The sequence below is a fragment of the Trichoderma evansii genome (assembly GCF_050947405.1).
Source record: "Trichoderma evansii strain SZMC 28006 chromosome Unknown GGI43scaffold_1, whole genome shotgun sequence".
Classification (NCBI taxonomy): domain Eukaryota; kingdom Fungi; phylum Ascomycota; class Sordariomycetes; order Hypocreales; family Hypocreaceae; genus Trichoderma; species Trichoderma evansii.
The window spans coordinates 3,041,239-3,055,435 of record NW_028145205.1 but is presented as its reverse complement, the minus strand read 5'-3'; the positions used below and the strand labels follow the sequence as shown (position 1 = coordinate 3,055,435).

General features: G+C 49.3%; 6 protein-coding genes across 6 annotated transcripts; 2 read left to right on the top strand and 4 right to left on the bottom strand.

Moving 5' to 3' along the window:
- Positions 1-3,993: 3,993 nt before the first annotated feature.
- Positions 3,994-6,690, bottom strand: GGI43DRAFT_391765 (ABC1 kinase family protein). Its single transcript, XM_083204476.1, has one exon. It carries the CDS (start codon positions 6,485-6,487, stop codon positions 4,247-4,249), a length of 2,241 nt encoding a protein of 746 aa, XP_083066599.1. The 5' UTR covers positions 6,488-6,690; the 3' UTR covers positions 3,994-4,246.
- A 7-nt stretch (positions 6,691-6,697) lies between these two features.
- On the bottom strand, positions 6,698-8,611 carry GGI43DRAFT_391764 (splicing factor ESS-2 family protein). The gene has a single exon (XM_083204475.1). The coding sequence runs from the start codon at positions 8,341-8,343 to the stop codon at positions 7,003-7,005; it is 1,341 nt and encodes a 446-aa protein (XP_083066598.1). The 5' UTR covers positions 8,344-8,611; the 3' UTR covers positions 6,698-7,002.
- GGI43DRAFT_391763 (protein serine/threonine phosphatase) lies at positions 8,594-11,712 on the top strand. Its single transcript, XM_083204474.1, has 6 exons — positions 8,594-9,326; positions 9,396-9,476; positions 9,547-9,982; positions 10,040-10,283; positions 10,348-10,709; positions 10,780-11,712. Exons 1-6 carry the CDS (start codon positions 9,186-9,188, stop codon positions 11,010-11,012), a joined length of 1,497 nt encoding a protein of 498 aa, XP_083066597.1. The 5' UTR covers positions 8,594-9,185; the 3' UTR covers positions 11,013-11,712.
- On the bottom strand, positions 10,973-11,937 carry GGI43DRAFT_33846 (uncharacterized protein). The gene has a single exon (XM_083202090.1). The coding sequence runs from the start codon at positions 11,648-11,650 to the stop codon at positions 11,213-11,215; it is 438 nt and encodes a 145-aa protein (XP_083066596.1). The 5' UTR covers positions 11,651-11,937; the 3' UTR covers positions 10,973-11,212.
- A 65-nt stretch (positions 11,938-12,002) lies between these two features.
- Positions 12,003-12,770, top strand: GGI43DRAFT_391757 (transcription elongation factor SPT4). Its single transcript, XM_083204473.1, has 3 exons — positions 12,003-12,205; positions 12,299-12,552; positions 12,639-12,770. The coding sequence occupies exons 1-3, from the start codon at positions 12,128-12,130 to the stop codon at positions 12,670-12,672; spliced, it is 366 nt and encodes a 121-aa protein (XP_083066595.1). The 5' UTR covers positions 12,003-12,127; the 3' UTR covers positions 12,673-12,770.
- Positions 12,771-14,192, bottom strand: GGI43DRAFT_391755 (domain of Kin17 curved DNA-binding protein-domain-containing protein). Its single transcript, XM_083204472.1, has one exon. It carries the CDS (start codon positions 13,934-13,936, stop codon positions 12,938-12,940), a length of 999 nt encoding a protein of 332 aa, XP_083066594.1. The 5' UTR covers positions 13,937-14,192; the 3' UTR covers positions 12,771-12,937.
- Between the last annotated feature and the right edge of the window lie 5 nt (positions 14,193-14,197).

Here is a 14,197-nt window from a genome sequence, read left to right as displayed (position 1 = left end):
ACATATTTACTTAGACTCCTTTCAGGCTTTTTCCATTTCCCATCCCTCGGTAGAAAAAAAAAAGGCGGGCCATGCCGGCGATTGGGATTGGCGTGCTCGGTAGCTGCAAGCTTCCCAGAAAGGCGCGACGGTGGTTCGGCCATCAAAAGAAGGGCCTCATTTTTTTTCCCCTTCCCGCCAGCCCCTAAACTTATAGCGGGGAGGAGTGCCATGCGGGCCTTTCATCAAACGGTTTTTTTTTTTTTTCCTTTCCTTGCTTTCCATCGATCGTTTTTTTTTTTTAGCTAGGGAAATCTGTATCGCTTTTTATATCGCATTGCATCGCATCGCATCGCATCGCATCGCATAACATCGTATCTCCATCGTGGTTTAGCGTAGCCAGCACCCGCAATGGCAGGGATCTAAGTACTGCTACTAGTAATACGCATGGTCATGGTACGAGCGTAAGACGATACGGAAAAGGATGAAGCACCTTGTTTAAAAAAGGGTTTTCCGTTCACCATGTCCACGTCAGAAACATATAAAAAAAGCAAAAAAAAAAAAAAAAAAAATACAAGACACTGGGCCTGGAAGAGTGCTGCAGTGTATAGTGCCCCGAGCAGCATCTTGCCCATCGGCCCCCAAACACCACCATCTCGGGCCCAGGAGGTGCCCAGCAGAGACAGTCAACAGCCAGCAAAAAGGGCTCGCCCAGGTATCCAAGACACGCACCCCCTCCGAGGGCGTGCGCGCAGCAAAACCCGAAGCTGTTCGGACGCATGTCCCGAAGCCTTGCGCTCAGCCCTTGACAGATCCGCTGCCGAAGGTGGGGGCGCGCTGCAGGGGGGGCGCGTGATTGGCCGCGGCGGAGCGCACGGGGCAACGGCGTCGAGATTCCCGGTCTCCTGCAAAGCTGGAGCTTGCGGTACCTCGTCGATACCCGTGCTAGGCCCCAAAGCAGCTAGCATGTCTCAGTACACTCAGGTAGAGAGAATGGCTTGAATGGATGATGACGGCGATTTCAAACCCCAGAGATCTGCCTAGTGCCACCACCACCAGCTCCCACCACTCAACCGCTAAACCGCTAAGCTGTAAGCCACCTCTCCTCTTTTCTCGCTCGTGCTACTAGCAGCAACCGTCTGGTAGCGTCGCCGCCTTTCTTTCTCACCCTGCCGTGCACAATCCGACCAGACCAGCCTTTTCTAATCTGGAAACATCTTTTCCATCTCTCCTCCATGGTCCCCTCCCCCGAAAACTGCTGCCGCCAAAAATTGCCCGGTCCGTCCGCCACAATTTCCTAACCGTTTTCCTTCAAAATCTGTCAACATCCTAACCCATTGTCGTCATACCATGGCCAGATTTAGTACAAAGGCAGCAATAATAATAAAAAAAACTCATCTAGCCTAAACACGCCCCCTTTTTTTTTCATTCTGTTTTTTCCTTGTCCAAGTGATCAAGCTCGCCCGTCCGTAATCCCATCAAAACCGTGGTCGTAATCTTTTGATGGGTCCAGCTGAGCTACCACCCCCTGCTACCGGTGGCTACATTTACAATACTTGCGTACTGGGGACCTCCTGTCAAATCAAAAGATAAATAAAACCAAAACAGAGACAATCAAAACTTAATAACCATAAAACTGACCCGAAATTTCCTTGCCTAAACTCCCATGCTGCCGTTAGACGTCTTGTGCCGTGCCCTGATCTGGTCTTTGCGTTGCTTAATCCTTGCTTGCCGCGGCTTCTATCATGTTTTCCACAGCCTCCGTGTTTCAAGGGTCTCCGCAACGCCCCGAAATCTTCGTATAGTAAGGTAGCCTGCATGTACAGTACAATATAGCAAAAACTTAGTGCCAACCTCAGCTCTCTTCTTCTCGCCACTCCTTTCCGTTTTCTATTTCTTAGTTTAGCAGGTAGTTCTGTCGGAAAGTTTGCATCCCGAACGTAATGGATGTGCGGGAGTAGCGTGTGCACTTATACACACTAGGCTTGCAGCCAAGAAAAGAAACCAGCCAACAACAACAATAACAGGGGGGGGATAAACAAAACGAAACGAAGCGGAGAAAAAAAAAAAAGGCTCTTTGGCGACCAAAAGGAGAATTAAGTTTGCCGTTTGTTTTTGCCCCTCTCAATTGCTGCCGCTCTCTAGCCCTACCACCAACGTCATTATATTTGCCATGTCCATGTACTTGCAGTACCAGCCAGCGCTGGAGATTTGTGCCCATAGCTCTGGGGCGCGGGACGACGCCCAGCTTGTCAAGCACAACAGCAGCCAACAATACAAGCAACCAACCAGCTTTTTCGAGATACATGCATATAGCAAAGAGGACTCAGCTCTGTTTAGTGCAACACAGCACACAAGATCCTCCATCATCCAATGTACTTCCCCAAGTTTGCAACTTCTGCCTACCTAGAGGCACACCCAAACACGGAGTATTATTAGCAGCACTAAATGAAAGGGCTGTCGGTCTCCCCATCAATTCATACTGGTATCCCGCGGCACCAGCCGCTCTCCCAGGTTCTTTTGTCTGCCGGGAAGCCAATGCAACAAAAATACCTGGAGTAGTCTGTAGTTTAATAAAAAGTACGGTGCGGTACCCAGCAGAAACGCCCCGGTACCCAGCATTAGTGGTTTGTGGTAGAGTGAAACGAGAGATTGCCAGCAGCCACGGACTCAACTCGCACATAACAGAGACCCCAAGGACTCTTAGTCCCTTAGCTTGTTCATGCCAACCGCAGCTACTGTAGGCTACGCATACGCTATTATTAACAACCTACCCGCAACCTCCACCCCATCTCGCGAGTCTCGCTTTTATGCCTTCTCGCGAACCTGTTTGCTCTGCGGCTCTGGTCTTTTTTTCTGTTCTTCCTTGCTCGTGCCTTGCACTTGTCAGGGGATCCCAGGAACCTGGATTATCCGGACCGACAGCCAACGCATCCGCGATACGGATATGCTGGCTAGGCTGGTGGATTCACCGTTTACAACTGAGTAAGGCACTGCATACTGCATCCAGCATACTGCATCCAGGCATATACATGCCGGTATCCATTAATAGGAACCTGGAATCAGCAGCGGTACGGCCTGTTCCTCCGAACATACCCTGCAAAGGAAATCTGAATGGCTTCCTACTGTACGCGCGCTAGTCCCATCTGGCCACTGCATCGCACATGGCAGTCATTCCTTCGCTTATCTAATCTCTCTCCCGCTGGGAACCTTTTTCTTCGGAAGCTGGTAACGTTGATCGCCCGCTGCGAGAGGCCGGCTGTCGCGCATCCCACATCCCATCCCGTCCCATCCCATCCTGTCCCAAAACTAAAAGCCACACCAGCCACACCCGCGCTTCTTTTTTTGCTTCCCCCGTGCTAACGTTGTATGGCATCACCCCCCAATATATCAATCTGACATATGACAATCTTAATTTCTGCGCGCCAAGATCCCCAGGCGCCATCGCCATCTGGTCTAAATGGCTCCTATTGCCATGCTAAATCTTAATCAGCTGGCTTATTTTCACAGCTGAAGCCGTGGTTGGCTCAGGGGTAAAAGGCAAAAAGGCAACTTCTTGCGAGGCTAGAAAACAACTTGGAGCAAGCCAAAACAAAAGATGTCATCGTGCCCTAGACCTCCACTGCTTCCTACGGAATCACGCATCTTCATTTTCCGTCCGCCATTTGCAGGCAAGGATCTTTAAAATTCTAGATAAACACATGTCCATCGCTCTTCCCGTCCCCGCCCATCTCAGCCAAGCTTTTCTTTCTATTTTCTTTCCTTCTATTCGCTTAACCGGTTATATGAGTTAGTCATGGGTCTTCCTTACGGCCGAGAATTACTCCTTCCTATCTAGTAACCGCTGTCAAGTGTCTGGGCCATATGGCGTCGGAACAAGTCCGATCCCTATTGCTATCTAATAGTAGTACGCGTAGATAAATTAAAAGCCCTTCCTTATATGACGTATAGGGTAATAGAAACGCGCCGCTCACCTCATCCGCTCACCTCACTGTCAACATGGATTACGACATAGGTATACATACAAGTGCTCGTCGTATACGTGGAAACTATTACTACTATTAAAATCCCAAGTGAGAAGAGAAGAAGAGAGGCAAGGCAAAGAGATAGATGTCATATTCTATCTCTACAACTATGCGTTTTCAAATGTTCATTTCTATATGCGCTCCCTGGCTCTAGGAAAACAAGATGAAGAGGAATAACAGATCTTAGTGTTACATCTTGATATATATATACTGTTCTTACAATGTCGAGTGACTTGCTCTTCTCAAGTCCTCTCAACATAACCTGACCTGGCCACACTGGCCGCAAACAAATCGCGGCATCTCACCTTGCTCTCCAGTCTCGCGCACAACAGGAATGCGCCACTCAGTTTCCGGTGCAGGCTATACGTCTCTTCAGGAGGTGGAGCCAACCGTTCGTGAAGCATGACCGGGATAAGCGCTTTCACTCGCTCTGTGATAGTCTGGTCCTTGAAGTCATAAACCTCCGGGGCTGAGTCTAGGAATGGCTCCGCCAGCGTAAGCACAGATTGAATGTGAGCATCCAGCATCGTCCTACTTTCATGGCCTGTCAGATAGCCTAGACCCTCCGAAAACGTCTTCACACCCTCTCGATCGGATCGTGATGCAGACTCGAGGAGCCGCACATACTGCGAGATAAATTCTTCTGGAAACTCCCGGGAAGCGCCAAAGTCGAGGAGCTCAAGCTTGTTGGTTGCGGCGTTGTAGAGAAAGTTGGTCCAGTTGGGGTCTGTCTGCATGAACTTGAACTCTGTAATCTCCCGTAAGCAGAGCCGAAGAATCTGTGTACCGATCCAATCCCGTTGCTCCTGAGTAAACGAGTTGACCCTTGTTACGCCAATACCGTCGAGAAAGTCCATGGTCAAGACTTGTTTACCAGAAGCTTCTGGGTACACATCCGGGGCTTCAAAAACGTCTCCTTCGCCCTGGAGAAGCTGCTTATAGCGTTTGGCGCATTCCGCCTCGCGCAAATAGTCACATTCCCAGCCCAGCTCCAATCTGGCGTTGTCAATTGTCTTGTTTAAATAGAGGCCCTTGGGAAGAAGTTTGGTGGCCGTGAGCAAGATGCCAAGATTGTCCAGATCCGAGTTGATAGAATCTGCCACGCCAGGGAACTGAATCTTCACCGCTACTCGCCTCCCATTCGACTTGAGAACGGCTTTGTGTACCTGGCCGATTGATGCAGCAGCAATTGGCTTTTCCTCGAATTCGCTAAACAAGTCTCGCCACTCAGGGCCAAGATTACTAGCCAGAACCCTGTCCCGCTGCCATGCCGGCATGTAGTCAGCCCGGTCCTGAACCCTTTGGAGCACTTCTTGCAGAGGGGCTGGTAGCATTTTCGAATCCTGGAAGCTCATCATTTGGCCCAGCTTCAACGCAGCACCCCTCATGCGAGATAGCTTTGCAACTAATCTCTCCATGTTCCCGCCGCTGAGCAGCACAGATCCCTCACCACCACCTCCAAAGGCCCTGCTCATGCTCTCTGTTACGGCTCCACCCAGCATTCCGGCTGCCAGGCCACCATAGTTTAGTATCCGACTAAATCGGGTGGCTGGCACTTTTGACTCTCGCAGTTGATAAGTGTGCGCGTTTGCTTGTGGTGTTTCGGGAATGACTGATGCTTTCACAGTTTCAACCACTTCCTGATCTACCTGGCTAGCGTCGAAACGCTCCTTTGCACCAGGAATAGTCTCCGCCACAGGCTGAGATTCAGGTGTCGTGCTACCTAATCCCGATACTGCAGAATCCAAAGAGTCTGATTGCTGTACATCCGGCTGCTGAGACTTGTGGCCAGCATCTTCGACATTGCTGTTCTCGACTTCAGGAGCAGTTGTGGGTGTAGAAGCAGTAGCATCAACAGACTCAACGGGAGGAGGTGGTGGCGGCGGTGGCCAATGTCGCAGGGGATGCTCCTTCGTAGCACCACTAGAAGGAGCCTTTGTCTGGTTCTCTGCTGGCCCTTTTTGCTTGCGTAGTGAATCTAAGATCTGAGAGCCTCGTGTGGTATGAAAGATGTTGACGTCAACGCCTTCCGGTGCGCCCAATTCCTCATTGAGCTCATCTTTAGTTGGTGGAGGGGTAGATGCCTGCTGCAGCCTTTGCCGCACAAAGTCGCTCTCTGGTATTGAAGTCTTGAAAATCGATTGATCTCGGGGTTTGAAGTCTGCGGGCTTTGGCACTTCAGAAGCCGCTGTAGAGGAAGCCGCAGGCCGTGAGCTCTTCTCGCCAACAACCTCAGCACTCACAAACTCGTTGTTGGTAGCCTCGCTGCCACTGTCTGGCTCCTTTTCTTTCTCCGGTGTTTCCGCCGTTCGCGCTGAAGCAGCGGCAGCAGCAGCATCCCGATTCCTCAGCAGCGCCCCAACACTCGATGTCCTACTATAGACATCGAGCTGCCGGCCGCGAAGAGCGACATGCTTTGATGCGACAGACCGGGAGGCACTGAGCACTGCCGCGAGGTCAATCGCAAAATCCACAAAACCCATGTGGAATTGACCAGCCGCAAATCACCGGGCACGCATAAAAGGGCCAAAAGTTGCTTTATGAAATTGCGAGCTTCCAGAAAAGATCAGTCGAAGCTCTCATGTGAAAAAGGCAGCTAAGTTTTAGCTGTCGTCAAAAATATGCAGTTAAGCGGGGCAGATGCGAAAACTGGATGTCACCGGCAGCTAAGGCAGGTACTTGTGAGAAGGCTATTCTACTCAAGTCTTGCTGTTGTGAGCATTCTGAATTGTATTCTACATTAAGCTAAAGAATAAATAAAAATAAATAAATCGACAGTATTTGTATATCTCTAATGTGTACCAAGGCATGATTTCTTGCGAATTTCCCTGTCCAGTAAAACGCCACGCTAATAATCCGGCTCAAAAAAAGGGCCTCAACATTTCAAATTGATACAAAAGTAAATGCGCCGTCAAACGCTCCATCATTCTTTTCCAAGATAATACATATATCAAATGCGTGGTCGCATCTCGTTCAAAAAACAAGAATACAAAGTGCATTATGTTGATTTGCGTGGCACTCTGCTGACGCTCTTCAAGAGTGAGCTTTTTGGCTTCCTAGGAGTTGCCTGTCCAAAGGAATCCGCTGCTCTCCCTCTCATCGGGGTCGCCATCTTGTTCAATAATCTTTGGGCAGCCGGCGTTAGCCCTCCCGATAGTCTGGGGCCGCTGGTGAATCTCGGCGTCTCCATCTTTGCAACCTTTCCTGTGAATCCGTTTCGTTGAGAATCGCTTTTGGATCTGGATATTCGTTCCACCATTTGTTCATGAAGAACCTCTCGCTTCCTTTGGTCTTGTATCTTAAAGGGATTTGTTGTATCTCCAGGTCCAAGATTAATCGGTGCTAGAAGACTTATAGATGCAGCATCATTGTCGTCGTCTTCATCGTCCACAAAGGCGTAGCCATTCACGCGAGGAGTTTCACTACCGCCAACAACACTAGAGTCGGCGTCGTGTCGTCGCGGCTTACCTGCAATCGCATCGCGAACCGACGACATGGTTGGTGATGGGGGTCGCTGTGGCATGTGCGGCTGCGGCATCCTCGTGTTCTCATAGCTGATCGACCTTGGCGCCATGCGAGACAGCTCCTCCGTGCTTTCAGCAACGGTTTTGACCCCATCTTCCAGGCCTTCCGGTTGAAACATTAGGCCATTCCGAGGGGCGAACTTCCAAGAATCTGGCTGTGCAGGTCGCTCATCATTATCTTTGATAGCCAACCGGTCTCTCTTAAATCCGTCGTCGACAAGACTTCGCGTCTGTTCCAATCTATCTGTGACCTCTTTCTGTTTGATCATCTGCTTAGAAGGAAGCTTGTTGCCGCGCCAAAGCCAATCGTACTTGTCAGCTTTCTTCTGGTTTTGTTTGTCGATCAGCTTATAAAAGCTTTCATTATCCTCGCTGGTGTAGGTGGCCTGGAATTTGGATAGGCTTAGATTAAAGTCCGGCCGCGACTTGTCTTGTGCAACGCTTGTTGCCACAGATGCTGGTGTGTCGCCGACAAAGCTGGTGGGAGTCCTGTTACCGTTTGTGGTATTGAATGAGGGCGCTGAGGTTGATTTTCGCCCCGGAGTCATGACATGGCGAAGCCTCTGGCTAGCACTCGATATCCAGGCAGCATCTTTCGATTCCATGGCGTCTAGGTACTCCTGCTGGATCTGTGTCTCCAATAGGCCTGGGAAGAAGTCCCTTGCGATAATCTGAGAGAGCGCTTCGGTATAGGTATCCTCATCCAGCACTTTCTTGGGTCTTTTGATCTTCTTTGCGCGAGGCGGAGGCGGCATCAGGTCCAGATCGGTCCTCTTACGCACCAGGGCGTTCGAGGACCCGGCCGTGGAATCCATCGCTGACCGTGAGAAGAATAGAAATCTGCGACAAACTCGACCAACTCTATTCGTTGTGTTCTAGACGTGTATGTATCTTTAATATTTCTCATTTATTTTTCTTTGGCGCAGTTTGTCGATGGTTTCTTTGCTTTGATAATGAAAGAGTTGAAACTAAAGTCTAAAGTGAGTCGTCGAAATCACGGGCAGAGCCGCTTGTACTAGGCCGTTGCAAGTACTCCGGACTACTACCGTGGCAGCAGCAGGGTTCAATGTCACTCGCCCCACCCACTCGCCACCACATGTACATCACCTTGTACTTGAGGCTGCTAATGATGCATTGTTGCATCTATCCGAGGTCAATGTCCAGACGCTGCAAAAGCCACAGCCTAGCCTTAGGGCTGCCACGGCTGGCAACACGCCGTTAGCAGGCGCTGGAGATATCCACAGGGCACATGGCAGCGGCAATAGCACAGTGCTTACAGGGGAGACGACCCTATAAAGCCACAGCTAGCCTGCTCTTCTCCTCATCTGGACTCCCTTGCTAGCCCAATCCAGCCGTTTCGGCAACCCACTTCTGGCATCCCCAGTTTATATCGGTTTCTCTTTAGTTTTGGGCACTATTGCGAAAAGTCCAACCCGTTCGTTTGTCTCAGATCTTTCTCGACCTGAAGGCGCTCGTGACGTTGACCGGCCGAGGAGAAAGAGCTGACGTTTGTTGTACACGATACCTGTTGCAAAACCCCCGATTCTCCGGTCCTGCGAATCTCCCCCACCAAGGTCTGGCGCACGCGATATCATATAATCCCGGCATATATTTCTTGTCCCTCTGCGTGCTCCAGTCCTAGGTATCCCACTTCACAATGGCGCAAACAGCCGTCGACCTCAAGAACCAGGGAAACAAGGCGTTCGCTGCTGGTGATTGGCCTACGGCGATCAGTTTCTATGACAAGGCCATCCAGGCAGACGCTACCGAGCCCACATTCTTCACCAACAGAGCCCAGGTTCGTGACAACCCATCTGGGCCCGCTCTGGAGAACCATATAACTAACTGACTGTAATTTCATTTTTAGGCGTATATCAAGACAGAAGCATACGGATATGCCATTGCCGACGCTACCAAGGCGATCGAGCTCAACCCGAAGCTCATCAAGGTACAAGCCCGCGAATACCACATGTAAATGGAGCTAGATGGCTAAGAACAAATGGTCTTTCGACATCTAGGCATACTTCCGCCGAGGCCTCGCCCGTACTGCGATTTTAAAACCAAAGGAAGCCATCGAAGACTTCAAAGAATGCGTCCGGCTGGACCCCACCAACAAGGATGCGCGGCTCAAGCTGGAAGAGTGCAAGAAGATTGTGCGCCAGTTGGCCTTCTTTGCCGCTATTGAAGTTGGAGATGAGCCCTCCGCTGCCGAAGGGCTTGATTTGGAGTCCATGGCTCTTGAGGAGGGATATGACGGAGTGGCGCTAGGAAATGAAATGACACAAGAATTTATCGATGACATGATTGAGAGGTTCAAGACCGGCAAGCTCATTGCCAAGAAATACGTCTATCAGATCCTCATTGCTGTCAAGCAAATCGTATATGATGAGCCCACTATGGTGGAAACGGAAGTTCCCGAGGGCGTCGAACTCACCGTTTGTGGCGATACCCATGGTAGGCAAAACTTGGTCAATTTTACTCTTCTGAAATGCTTACATTTGTCGAATTTAGGTCAGTACTTTGATCTTATGGAGCTGTTCCGACGAAACGGCCTCCCATCAGATAAGCATTGGTACTTGTTCAACGGCGACTTTGTCGACAGAGGATCCTGGTCCACCGAGATTGCACTGTTACTCTATGCCTACAAGTGGCTGCGGCCCAAAAACTTCTTTTTGAACAGAGGAAACCACGAGACGGATGATATGAACAAGGTCTACGGCTTCGAAGGCGAGGTCAAAGCCAAGTATAACGAGAGGTAAGCATTTCACTGTCATAACTGAATTTTGACATGAAAAGTATGCCAACACTCTTCCGCACAGAATTTTCAGGTTATTTTCCGAGAGTTTCTCTGCATTGGCCCTGGCGACATTAATTGGATCCAAATATCTTGTTCTCCACGGTGGTCTGTTCTCTGATGATAAGGTCACATTGGACGACATTCGAAAGCTGAACCGACACTCGCAACGCCAACCTGGCCAGGCGGGTTTGATGATGGAGATGCTGTGGACTGATCCTCAAGAAGAGCCTGGCCGAGGACCCAGCAAGCGAGGAGTCGGCATGCAATTCGGCCCAGATGTCACCAAGAGATTTTGCGACAACAATGGCCTGGAAGCTGTTATTCGAAGTCACGAAGTGCGCATGGATGGCTACGAAGTACAACACGATGGCAAATGCATCACCGGTTCGTCGTCTCCTTTTGCTTGATTATTCTTATTTCATGTAACCGTAAAGCTAACAGCTGTACTCTTTAGTTTTCTCTGCTCCGAGATATTGTGACTCAACGGAGAACAGGGGCGCTTACATCAACATCGGACCTGATTATAAGCTCCGGTTTGAACAATTTGATGCGGTACCACACCCGAACATTCGGCCAATGGTGAGTTTTCCCTCTATTTTTTTTTCCTCTCCCTTTCTTGCTATTATCATAATTGAGTCTAACGTGATTCGTAGGCATATGCCCAAAACTCCCTCATGTCGTCTCTAATGTAAATTCTCCGAATTGAGGGCAAGGCGGAGGAAGAAGGATGTATATGAAATAGAGGCATATATATACCCCTGCTTCTGGGTATCCAACAGATTATCAAAAACAGTAAAAAGTAAAAAGAAAAATACGGCCAGGTAAAAAGGCGGCACTTAGATATACCCTTTGCGGTTAGGTATCTTAGGTTATGCAGCACCAATGCCTCAGTTATTATTCCATAGCTCATCTTGTCCATCGCTTCCGGCCATCATGCCAAGCCAGTCAGAGCACTGTTTGATACGTAAAAGGCGCTTGATGCCCCCATCACTCGTACCTTTCCAGGCAGTAAGTGCGGCAGCAAACGGGCCAAGGTCATCTCGAGGCACTCGGATCCAGCATGCAGATCCTTCAACTTTTAGTATATCGAGAGAGATTGCAGTGCCCGTTATTCCGAGAAATTGGGTCAAGGCTGCAGTGCAATACGATTTAACTTGAAGATTGTCCAGTTCAACGCCTGCACCAGGGGGGTCCGTCAAGAGCTCTAGGTGGATGTATGAGAAGGATGGTGTTTTAACAGTGCATGTGAGGAGCTCGTGAGATTTTTGCAGTCTTTGTTTCTCGAGTATTGTCCTCTCGGTGTCTTGGCTCTTAGGCTGTTCCATCTTTTAGGGTGTTTAGATGAAAGGAAAAATAGTATTTATAGAGTTTAGAGTGCAGGATGAGTTAATCTAAAGGGTGAAAATCATAAGTTGCGTTTGTTGCATGTTTTTTTGGGATAGGTGCATTATTTCGTAGTGCTAGCTTAGGCGTCTTTCTCGAATATGTAGCTGCACTGCTTCCAACAGCGGGATTGGATATGATATAGAGCAATTATTTAATTATATCAATGTCTTGAATTTGACTGTATATATTTTATTCAATTTAATCTAAATGATTGCGTTCTAGTACATGATATTTCATCACCCAAAGCTCTCGCCATCCAGTATACATGGGCACTCCACGCCTCGGAAGCAATTCCGCACTAGCGCTCCTCGAACGCCTTTCCCTTTCCGCCAAAGCGATTCCCGTCATCCAACCTCTCAGCCTTGCCAATTCGACTCTCTTTCACCAACCGTCCATTCTCCATCCATCGCACAGCCATGTCCAGCTTCGTCACCCCCGGCCAGCAGCGCTACCTGCGCGCCTGCATGGTCTGCTCCATCGTCATGACATACAGCGTAAGCGTTTCCGCGAATCCTGGCATACAAACGAGGCCAACTCCCACGCATCATACTGCTGGCTAACCCCAATCCGCGCCCGCCTGCGAATAGCGCTTCCGCGACGAAGGATGTCCCAACTGCGAAGAGTTCCTGCACCTCATCGGCTCGCAGGACCAGATCGAGAGCTGCACGTCGCAGGTCTTTGAGGGCCTGATAACGCTCGCCAACCCTTCCAAGTCATGGGTGGCCAAGTGGCAGCGCCTGGACGGCTATGTGCCCGGCGTGTACGCGATCAAGGTTTCAGGCCAGCTCCCCGACGAAATTCGATCATCACTGGAGGATGAGTATAGGATACAATACATCCCGTACGTCAATTCGATCACAAGATACGGCGATGCTTCATAGACAGGGCAGGAAAGAATGAACCAGATGGCTGACTTGATGATTATAGGAGAGATGGCACGCAGACCGAAGCCGATGCTTAAACGAGCGAAGATGGACATTCACAGCATAATTTGGCTTACAACAAAGGGAAGGCGAATACGGCGTTTTGGTAATAGAAATGAGTTTTGGAAGACCAAGATATAATAATATCCAAATTGTTGTTTAGTCATTATGGTATCTATGGTAATGCTACATGCAGCAAAAATATATCCGTTCCCATATACAAGATATAAACGCTCTATCAAATGTGAAGGGAGAAAAAAACGCCATCCATTATTCGCCATGACCGAAATGTACCGTGCCTTTTTAATTATTTCTTTGCTTTTTGCCACTGGGCATTCCAAAGCCAACTGAACCGCTTGGCCGTTTCCTTTCTAGCTCCTCTTTCATAATCCTCTCAGCCTCACTTATCTTCTTGGGCTGCTGTAATAAAGATCCCTTCTTCGACCCTGAAGCTAACGCGTTCTTCTTTGCTTGGGCAAACACGTTTTTGGTCTGTGGCTTGTCACCAAGCTTTAAAGATATTCCACCAAAGCCTCCTTTGCTCGCGGCTGGCTTTGGTTGTTCTTTCGGGGCATCGGAATCTGCTGGCTCGCCCTTGTCGGCGTCTTTTGATCCCTCTGGCTTCTCCTCTGTAGTCTTCTGGGCTTCTTCCAGCTTGGGCTTCGTACCAAAAGACAGTTTGATCTTTTCGCCTTCCTGCCTTTTGAGTTCTCTACCCTCTTGTTCTTCTGCTTCTCCTTCACGTTTACCAGCGGCTTGCTCGGCTCTCTTGATTTGTTCCCGAATCATGCGCTGCTCAATTTCTTCGTCGCCTTGATCTTGAGCTTCTTTCCTCCTCAAGGCTTCTTGTCGCCGCAGTGCGTCAGGGGAGTTATCGATCCAGCTAATGTGAAATCCCTTCTCGTTCTCTTCCACCCGGCAGATTCCCTCTCTTCCCAAATGTTTGGCAAACTCGGTCAGCGACGGCCATTTCGTCGCGTTCATGTGAATGTGTTCTTTGTTGGCAATGTATTCTTGGTAGAATTGGTTGATCTGCACCTGTTTCTCTCCATGGCCCGTCTTCAATAGCTGCAAAAAGTCCTTTAGGAACTCGTCGCTGTACTGGTTGATGTACTTCTTTGGATCTTCACCGACGACGAGCATTTGTCGCACGTGGCTTTCAGACTGAGTATGCATCTTGAATCCATTGGCATCACGGCACTGCTTTTCGCAGACTTGGCAATACCATCTGAGACGCTGGAGACCCTTTGACTTGAGCTTGTTGCTCAAGTGCTTGGTCGAGCCAACCTCGGCTTTGGGCATATTGAAACCTTTGCGCGAAGCTTATTCCTCTAGATAATGTAGATTCGAAATCGAAATCAGCTGCTTAAATTCTTCGCGTTTCGTTGCTGCGATTTGACTGTAAGAAAGCCAAAAAGTCGTGGAAGAGTGCGATGAGATTGAGGTACACAATGTCTATGGAGATGGTGACGGTAGTTATCTCTGGGGCTCAGCCTTGCAGGGAAATAGAAAGCTAAATCTTATCGCCCCATTATGAATCCGTTACCGAGAATTTTCCGAGAA

Excerpts from the sequence above, each read along its gene's own strand:
- GGI43DRAFT_391764 (XM_083204475.1), bottom strand. The coding sequence starts at position 8,343 with ATGGATTCCACGGCCGGGTCCTCGAACGCCCTGGTGCGTAAGAGGACC.
- GGI43DRAFT_391765 (XM_083204476.1), bottom strand. The coding sequence starts at position 6,487 with ATGGGTTTTGTGGATTTTGCGATTGACCTCGCGGCAGTGCTCAGTGCC.
- GGI43DRAFT_391755 (XM_083204472.1), bottom strand. The coding sequence starts at position 13,936 with ATGCCCAAAGCCGAGGTTGGCTCGACCAAGCACTTGAGCAACAAGCTC.
- GGI43DRAFT_33846 (XM_083202090.1), bottom strand. The coding sequence starts at position 11,650 with ATGGAACAGCCTAAGAGCCAAGACACCGAGAGGACAATACTCGAGAAA.
- GGI43DRAFT_391763 (XM_083204474.1), top strand. The coding sequence starts at position 9,186 with ATGGCGCAAACAGCCGTCGACCTCAAGAACCAGGGAAACAAGGCGTTC. Across the intron at positions 9,983-10,039 it reads CGTTTGTGGCGATACCCATG|GTCAGTACTTTGATCTTATG; the intron begins GTAGGCAAAACT and ends TGTCGAATTTAG. Across the intron at positions 10,284-10,347 it reads AAAGCCAAGTATAACGAGAG|AATTTTCAGGTTATTTTCCG; the intron begins GTAAGCATTTCA and ends TCTTCCGCACAG.
- GGI43DRAFT_391757 (XM_083204473.1), top strand. The coding sequence starts at position 12,128 with ATGTCCAGCTTCGTCACCCCCGGCCAGCAGCGCTACCTGCGCGCCTGC. Across the intron at positions 12,206-12,298 it reads CCATCGTCATGACATACAGC|CGCTTCCGCGACGAAGGATG; the intron begins GTAAGCGTTTCC and ends GCCTGCGAATAG. Across the intron at positions 12,553-12,638 it reads TATAGGATACAATACATCCC|GAGAGATGGCACGCAGACCG; the intron begins GTACGTCAATTC and ends TGATGATTATAG.